This window comes from Babylonia areolata, chromosome 1 (assembly GCF_041734735.1).
Source record: "Babylonia areolata isolate BAREFJ2019XMU chromosome 1, ASM4173473v1, whole genome shotgun sequence".
Taxonomy (NCBI): Eukaryota; Metazoa; Mollusca; class Gastropoda; order Neogastropoda; family Buccinidae; genus Babylonia; species Babylonia areolata.
In genome coordinates this window covers 82619192-82628673 of record NC_134876.1, presented here as the reverse complement: position 1 = coordinate 82628673, position 9482 = coordinate 82619192, and the positions used below count along the sequence as shown (strand labels likewise).

Genomic DNA, 9482 nt, shown 5'->3' with positions numbered 1-9482 from the left:
ACCTAAGGAAGGAATACACTCTGATAGGTACACATGTGTGTATGTAGAGAGAGAGAGAGAGAGAGAGAGAGAGAGAGATGTCATACATCTGCCAAGCAGAAGTGGTGTAGCGTACATGGATTTGTCCGATCACAGTGACACCTTCTTGAGAAAAAAAAAACCGAAACTTTTTAAAGAAGCTAATGTGCAGTTTCTATATTATCTCTTTCTTGTGTATATGATATTATCAACATGCAAGAATTTTCCCTCAGAAAACCGCATGAACGTTTCACAAACGAGTAACAAAAACGGTTCAGCTATGTGTAGCGATCGACCCGTGTTGCCATTGTGTGTGTGTGTGTGTGTGTGTGTGTGTGTGTGTGTGTGTGTGTGACGGGTGCAATAGCCTAATGGTTAAAGCGTTGGACTTTCAATCTGAGGGACCGGCTTCGAATCTCGGTAACGGCGCCTGGTGGTTCAAGGGTGGAGATTTTTCCGATCTCCCAGGTCAACATATGTGCAGACCTGCCAGTGCCTGAACCCCCTTCGTGTGTATACGCAAGCAGAAGATCAGATACGCACGTTAAAGATCCTGTAATCCATGTCAGCGTTCGGTGGGCTATGGAAACAAGAATATACCCAGCATGCACACCCCCGAAAACGGAGTATGGCTGCCTACATGGCGAGGTAAATAAAAAAAACGACAAGAACAACAACTGTCATACATAATCTTACATGTTTGTCTGAATGTGTATGTGTCCGTGCCTGAACTCTGATTGAATGACACAGGAAACGAATGATGAGCGCCCGGCGTCAGTCGGCTCTACCCAGGTAGGCAGCCTGTTGTGTAAATGACCCCGTGTTTGTAAAGCGCTAAGAGCTTGGTCTTCGACCGAGGATAGGCGCTGTATAAGTATCCATATCAGTCAGCTGGACTGTGTGTGTCAGTCAGCTGGACTGTGTGTGTGTGTCAATCAGCTGGACTGTGTGTGTCAATCAGCTGGACTGTGTGTGTGTATCAATCAGCTGGACTGTGTGTGTGTCAATCAGCTGGACTGTGTGTGTGTGTCAGTCAGCTGGACTGTGTGTGTGTCAATCAGCTGGACTGTGTGTGTGTGTCAATCAGCTGGACTGTGTGTGTGTCAATCAGCTGGACTGTGTGTGTGTGTCAGTCAGCTGGACTGTGTGTGTGTGTCAATCAGCTGGACTGTGTGTGTGTCAATCAGCTGGACTGTGTGTGTGTCAGTCAGCTGGACTGTGTGTGTGTGTCAATCAGCTGGACTGTGTGTGTGTCAATCAGCTGGACTGTGTGTGTGTCAGTCAGCTGGACTGTGTGTGTGTCAGTCAGCTGGACTGTGTGTGTGTGTCAATCAGCTGGACTGTGTGTGTGTCAATCAGCTGGACTGTGTGTGTGTCAGTCAGCTGGACTGTGTGTGTGTCAGTCAGCTGGACTGTGTGTGTGTGTCAATCAGCTGGACTGTGTGTGTGTCAATCAGCTGGACTGTGTGTGTGTCAGTCAGCTGGACTGTGTGTGTGTCAATCAGCTGGACAGTGTGTGTGTGTGTCAGTCAGCTGGACTGTGTGTGTGTCAATCAGCTGGACAGTGTGTGTGTGTGTGTCAGTCAGCTGGACTGTGTGTGTGTCAATCAGCTGGACAGTGTGTGTGTGTCAGTCAGCTGGACTGTGTGTTAGTCAGCTGGACTGTGTGTGTGTCAATCAGCTGGACTGTGTGTGTGTGTCAGTCAGCTGGACTGTGTGTTAGTCAGCTGGACTCTGTGTGTGTCAATCAGCTGGACTGTGTGTGTGTGTCAATCAGCTGGACTGTGTGTTAGTCAGCTGGACTGTGTGTTAGTCAGCTGGACTGTGTGTGTGTCAATCAGCTGGACTGTGTGTGTGTCAATCAGCTGGACTGTGTGTGTGTCAATCAGCTGGACAGTGTGTGTCAATCAGCTGGACTGTGTGTGTGTCAATCAGCTGGACAGTGTGTGTCAATCAGCTGGACTGTGTGTCAATCAGCTGGACTGTGTGTTAGTCAGCTGGACTCTGTGTGTGTCAATCAGCTGGACTGTGTGTGTGTCAATCAGCTGGACTGTGTGTGTGTGTCAATCAGCTGGACTGTGTGTCAATCAGCTGGACTGTGTGTGTGTGTCAGTCAGCTGGACTGTGTGTTAGTCAGCTGGACTCTGTGTGTGTCAATCAGCTGGACTGTGTGTGTGTGTGTGTCATCAGCTGGACAGTGTGTGTGTCAGTCAGCTGGACTGTGTGTCAATCAGCTGGACTGTGTGTCAATCAGCTGGACTGTGTGTGTGTCAATCAGCTGGACTGTGTGTCAATCAGCTGGACTGTGTGTGTGTCAGTCAGCTGGAATGTGTGTGTGTGTCAATCAGCTGGACTGTGTGTGTGTCAATCAGCTGGACTGTGTGAGTGTCAATCAGCTGGACTGTGTGTCAATCAGCTGGACTGTGTGTGTGTCAATCAGCTGGACAGTGTGTGTGTCAATCAGCTGGACTGTGTGTGTGTCAATCAGCTGGACTGTGTGTCAATCAGCTGGACTGTGTGTGTGTCAATCAGCTGGACTGTGTGTGTGTGTCATCAGCTGGACTGTGTGTGTGTCAATCAGCTGGACTGTGTGTGTGTCAATCAGCTGGACTGTGTGTCTGTGTCAATCAGCTGGACTGTGTGTGTGTCAATCAGCTGGACTGTGTGTGTGTGTCAATCAGCTGGACTGTGTGTGTGTCAATCAGCTGGACTGTGTGTGTGGGTCAATCAGCTGGACTCTGTGAGTGTCAATCAGCTGGACTGTGTGTGTGTGTCAATCAGCTGGACTGTGTGTGTGTCAATCAGCTGGACTGTGTGTGTGTCAATCAGCTGGACTGTGTGTGTGTCAATCAGCTGGACTGTGTGTGTGTGTCAATCAGCTGGACTGTGTGTGTGTCAATCAGCTGGACTGTGTGTGTGTGTCAATCAGCTGGACTGTGTGTGTGTCAATCAGCTGGACTGTGTGTGTGTCAGTCAGCTGGACTGTGTATGTGTGTCAAACAGCTGGACTGTGTGTGTGTGTCAATCAGCTGGACTGTGTGTGTGTCAATCAGCTGGACTGTGTGCGTGTCAATCAGCTGGACTGTGTGTGTGTCAATCAGCTGGTGTGTGTGTGTCAATCAGCTGGACTGTGTGTGTGTCAATCAGCTGGTGTGTGTGTGTGTCAGTCAGCTGGACTGTGTGTGTGTCAATCAGCTGGTGTGTGTGTCAATCAGCTGGACTGTGTGTGTGTCAATCAGCTGGACTGTGTGTGTGTCAATCAGCTGGACTGTGTGTGTGTCAATCAGCTGGACTGTGTGTGTGTCAATCAGCTGGTGGCTGTGTCAATCAGCTGGACTGTGTGTGTGTCAATCAGCTGGACTGTGTTTGTGTGTGTCAATCAGCTGGACTGTGTGTGTGTCAATCAGCTGGTGTGTGTGTGTCAATCAGCTGGACTGTGTGTGTGTCAATCAGCTGGACTGTGTGTGTGTCAATCAGCTGGACTGTGTGTGTGTCGATCAGCTGGACTGTGTGTGTGTCATCAGCTGGACTGTGTGTGTGTCAATCAGCTGGTGGGTGTGTGTGTCATCAGCTGGACTGTGTGTGTGTCAATCAGCTGGACTGTGTGTGTGTCAATCAGCTGGACTGTGTGTGTGTCAATCAGCTGGACTGTGTGTGTGTCAATCAGCTGGACTGTGTGTGTGTGTGTCAGTCAGCTGGACTGTGTGTGTGTCAGTCAGCTGGACTGTGTGTGTGTCAATCAGCTGGACTGTGTGTGTGTCAGTCAGCTGGATTGTGTGTGTGTCAGTCAGCTGGACTGTGTGTGTGTCAATCAGCTGGACTGTGTGTGTGTCAATCAGCTGGACTGTGTGTGTGTCAATCAGCTGGACTCTGTGTGTGTCATCAGCTGGACTGTGTGTGTGTCAATCAGCTGGACTGTGTGTGTGTGTCAATCAGCTGGACTACGTGGAGAGACCGTCGTGGCAGGCCCAGATCTCAGGGACCAAGACGTGGGAGTTGATCCCCAGCCCCGAGTGTGAGGCCGTGTGCCACTCCTTCAACGTTACTGTGGAGAAGGGCGACATCAGTGAGTCTCCTCTTCTTCTCCCCTTCTTCTTATTGTTCTTGCCTCTTCTTGTTCTTGTTCTTCTTGTCCCTTTGTTGTTGTTGATGATCTTATCTTGTTCTTATACTTTCCCCGCTTTCCTCAACTGGTGGTGGTGGTGATGGTAGTGGTGGTATATATATATATATATATGTATATCGGGTGTCCCCCAAAAAGTGAACCGCTTTTTGACAAGTATTTTCTCAGTGACAGAGAAACCGAAACCATTGAAAATGTTCACACAGTAACCTAAGGGTATCATCAACAAGTGTGCAAAATATCTAAAAGTTCGGACGCAAATTATGCGAGTATTGTTAAATATAAAACAGCATGTAAAAAAATCCAATATCAGAGCTGTGCAATGTGACCTCTCTCTCGGGTAATTGTTTCTAGGGGATAAAGACGCCTACAATCCGGGAGAAGATTGTCATCCAGTAACTGAATGTAGCTTTCACCATTAACCTTGGCTCTATAGTGTCAATAAAATGAATGTTTGTTTTTCCTTTCCAGAATACTCCAGCTGAAACCATGATCTTTTTTGGAAATCTAGAAGTCTCATGATAGAGAAGAGATGGCTGAATTTCTCGTTTCCGTTTCCCATAAACATGATGGCAAGAACATTGCACAGCCCTGATATTGGATTTTTTGACGTGCTGTTTTGAATTTGATATTATTTGCATAATTTGCATCTGAACTTTTAGATATTTTGCAGATTTGTTGATGATACCCTAAGGTTATTGTGTGAAATTTTTCAATGAATTCGGTTTCGCTATCACTGAGAAAATACTGGTCAAAAAGCGGTTCACTTTTTTGGGACACCCGATATATATATATATATATATATATATATATATATATATATATATATATATATATATATATATATATATATATAGAGAGAGAGAGAGAGAGAGAGAGAGAGAGAGAGCAACTGAACGAATGAATGAGAGGATTTGATTTAATGTGCGAAGTCAAACAAATTATACAACTGGTTGGTTTTTTTTTTCTGGCTGACGCGCTTGTGTGTGTGTGTGTGTGTGTGTGTGTGTGTGTGTGTGTGTGTGTTTTAGAGAGAGAGAGACAGAGACAGAGAGACAGAGAGAGCAACTGAACGAATGAGTGAGATGATTTAATTCAATATGGGATGTCAAACAAATATACAATCTTTATATATATATGTATATACCCAGCCCCCAGGGCTAAAAGGAACAATATTACTGGAGAAAATACAAACAACAACGAGACAACCGATGATAAGAAAATGTTGAAACTAGGACAGAGCACGCTGGAAGACATACTTCGACATATTTTGGGACACACACACACACACACACACACACACACACACATTCACAAGCACACACGCACACACACGCACGCACACACACACACACACACACATAAACACACACACACACACACACACACACACACACACACACACACACACGCACACACACACACACACACACACACACACACAACACACACCTACCTCTTTTCAATACTTGATGCTGGCACCTTGTTCCAGTCGTGGTGGACACCAACATCTGGTACCACTCCACCTTCGTGCACCCAGGGGAGGTCAGCATCACCATAGGGGCAGAGTACGACTGAGGACATCCACCTCTGACAAGGCGGTGAACCCGGTGTAGTGTCCCAGATTGCCATCCCCGCACCTCCCCTCACTCCCCAATTCTGGAAACGTCCCCAGGGGACAATTTGATCGCTGGAAATGTCTCCCGACGACTTTCTCACCATTGATAATTTCCCCTGTGGAGATTTTCAGCGGCCGGAATATCCCCGTCTTGCGTTTTAGCCTCATTCTGAAAAATAATGTTTTAGACGCAAGAATTGGGACATTTTGGCCGCTGAAAATGGCCACAGAAGACATTATGAACGGTGAGAAAGTCCCCGGAGGACATTTCCAGCGGTCAAATTGTCCCCCGGGGCCCGGCGTTTCCAGGGTGGGGAACAATCTGGGATACTACACCGGGTCAACCTCGGCTGACCGCGGCTAGTGTCTTTTTCTGTCTTTTGTATGATCCTGGCCTTAAGTGATATGAAGGAAAGAAACGGAAGAGTTTAGAGGTGCATTCAGAGAGCATGATTTTTTAACAAGCAAACAAATAAAAATAAAATAAGAAAACGGTCATTACTTTTCCCCCCAACATGACCATCATTCTGTCCGCTGTGCACGTTGCAGTACAGAGCCTACACCGCCCCTTCCGGTGTGTGTGTGTGTGTGTGTGTGTGTGTGTGTGTGGTATGTGAATGTGCATGTGTGTGTGTGCGTGCGCGTGTGCGTGCGCGCGTGTGTGTGTGTTTGAGCAGCAAAGAGGAAATAAGACAAAACCAAAATCAATTGGGTAAAGGGCCGCCAGGTGTCAGAACTTAATGTATGCTTGTATGCTTTGTATCTTGGTGATGGCGTACTGTATATAAGTCAGATCACCACCCTTTGTCACCACCTTCCATGCAAAGAGCACTGAAAGCACATTCTGACCAACCTTCTGCAAGCTTCCGACTCAGTGAAATCTGTCTCTTTTCTCTTTGAGACACGTGAGAAGCACTGATTTGATATCATTGACCAATTCTTCAAAATGTGTAGGGGGTCAGTGGAACTGACCTCCACTGGCTTGAAACATAATATGCTAGCGGTCGATATCAATAATACCAAGATTAATCGTTTCCAGACTTGAGCACAGGTGTTCGACGATGGTCTGTCTTGGATCGTATCTTCTTCATTCTCTATACTGCTCCTCTCGTTGTAGTTCTCAACTGCCATAATATGCAATATGCCAGAGGAAACTCAACATAGTCCAGAAAGGCCTGTAACTTCTAAATAAAACATCTTCATTTCATTAATTGTTTGGCAAAAAGACGTGGGCATTCCACATCGGGCAATTGTTATGTGTCAATAAATTTCGAGACAACAACAAAATGTGGATGATATTAGATTATTTTCCCTCTACATTCAAACAAAGACTGAATGATCATTGTGCAATCACATGGCATGATCATTGTGCACAAACATGGCATGATCATTGTGGATAGACATGACACGATACTCTCGAATCCAAAGATCGCTTAGTTTTTGTAATTATCAGTTGTAAGTATACCCAAACGTTTCAAACCGAAAACTGAAATGAAACGCGTAATGATCCTTGAAATGAACATTTTGTTCATTCAGCAATATTCTGTCTCTGACGCTCTCTCTCTCTCTCTCTCTCTCTCTCTCTCTCTCTCTGTCTCTGCTCCAACCTTCCCCTTCTTTTGCTGTCATGTGTTTTTGTACAGTTGACTGTTTCAATATCAACACATCTTGTTTTCAGTCTGCGAAGGTTATGATTGTACACGTGGCACCACGTAAAGTCAAATCAAATCAAATCGCGTTGGTCATGGCCCGGTCGACCACAAAGGGTCCGGGATCAGGGCTGACATAACTGCAAGCAGAATATGTATCATGAATCAGTTCATAAATGTTTTTGATTCTGTGTATTTTGGTATTTGGAGCTAATTATGATTCCCGGAATACGTGCCATTTGATGCATTTTACATTTTTCCACTTGTACTTGCAGTTTATTTTATTTCATTCTGTTTTGGAGACTCATGGTCTGGACGCAGGATAATCTCTCTCTCTCTCTCTCTCTCTCTCTCTCTCTCTCTCTCTCTCTCTCTCTCTCTCCCTCTCTCTCTCGTTTGACTCGATTCTGCTTATATAAGCTGATCTGCCTCAGTGACTCAGTCTCCAACAGTTTATCAGTCTCCCTGGATATTGTCATTATTGGTGTTCTCAGTCAACTTCAGAGGATCAAATATATAATCAAATATATAAATGATTATAAACATTTGCACAAATAATTATTTCTTGTGTGTTTTTTTATGTGGAGTATTTCACTTAAGTTTTTTTCTCATTGACGGTATTGGTATATAATTTGTTAAGAGCTTATTCTACGAATAAACATTCTGCTTTGGCATCATTGTTGACTTCCAATTTCGGTCTGTGTTCCCTTAGTAACCGTGATTCGTATACATTGACTACACACACACACACACACACACACACACACACACACACACACACACACACACACACACACACACACACACACACACACACACACACACACACACACACACACACACACACACACACACACACACACACACCGGACACTATTTTGATGGAGAATGAAAGGCAATCAAACTACATGCACAGCTTTCAACACTCGTTTCTCCTTTTCTCCTGAGTATGTCCCGTGTTATCACTCAAAATATTGTTGTTTTTTCGGCATATGATAAAAACAAACAAACAAAACAAAAGAACCACAAACAAACGAACAAAAAAAGCGACAACAACAAACGCTTCTCTCAAAACAACAAGAACATTACAATAATGGACCCCTCCCCCCCCCCCCGCCCCCACCCAACGTCCTTCCCCCCAAAAGGGGGGAAAAAGCCAGAACAACAACTAAACATATATGCAACTACCAGCCCATCTCCCACTCCCACCCGGCCTTCCATCCAGCTCCCCCCACCCCCTCTAAGAAAAGAAAGAAAAACCGAAAAAGAAAAACAAACAAAAAAACAACAACAACAACAAAAAAAAAACAAAAACAAAAACAAAAAACAACAACAAAAAACCACACACACAAAAAAAAAACAAACAAACAAACCAACAGACAGACAAACAAACAAACAAAAAAACCAACGGCCGGACTGTGTTGTATCTCATTCAGTCTGGAACTCGCGTGGAATATGTCAGCGTGGAATATGTCACGATATTATAGTCCAGAAGCTTTGGCTTTGGAACAGGCTTTTTCCAGTCTGTTCAAATCATGTATCACAACTCTAGAAACTGTCACATTTTTGTTTCTCCTGGCCCGTTGGTTAGCCGTAGGGGTCTACTGCTTGTGACTGCACACTCTCTATCTCCCTCTCTCTCCCACACACGTTCAAAACAAACTGCACACCTGACGTCAACACACACACACACAGATATATATATATATATATATATTATATGTGCCTATCAAGTTCTGTACAGTATGTCCGGTTGTGTGCGATACAATGATTTTGATGTTTGCGAACAGACGAGTGGGCAGTTGTCAGTGTGTGTGTGTGTGTGTGTGTGTGTGTGTGTGTGTGCGTGCGTGCGTATGTGTGTGTGTATGTGTGTGTGTTAGACAAAGAGAGAGAGAGAGAGAGAGAGAGAGAGAGAGAAGGACCGAGTCACGGAGTTGTGCGCGCGCGGGTGTCGTGTCTGTGCGTGTCTGTCGTGTGAACTTGCACGTACGCCGACATCCTTTCCCTATCTTGTCAATGGGTTGGTTGGCTGTTACATCAAAACACAGACACAGACAAACGGTAAAACGTT

General features: G+C 45.3%; 1 protein-coding gene across 2 annotated transcripts in view; it reads left to right on the top strand.

Moving 5' to 3' along the window:
- The window catches only part of LOC143288316 (uncharacterized), a 20293-nt gene extending 12213 nt beyond the window's left edge, over positions 1–8080 (top strand). For both annotated transcript variants that reach the window (XM_076596694.1, XM_076596685.1), the window contains exons 3-4: positions 3955–4084; positions 5634–8080. In XM_076596694.1, the coding sequence (XP_076452809.1) occupies positions 3955–4084; positions 5634–5719 (216 nt within the window). In that variant the 3' untranslated portion in view covers positions 5720–8080. The remainder of the gene's footprint in view (positions 1–3954; positions 4085–5633) is intronic.
- Positions 8081–9482: the final 1402 nt, after the last annotated feature.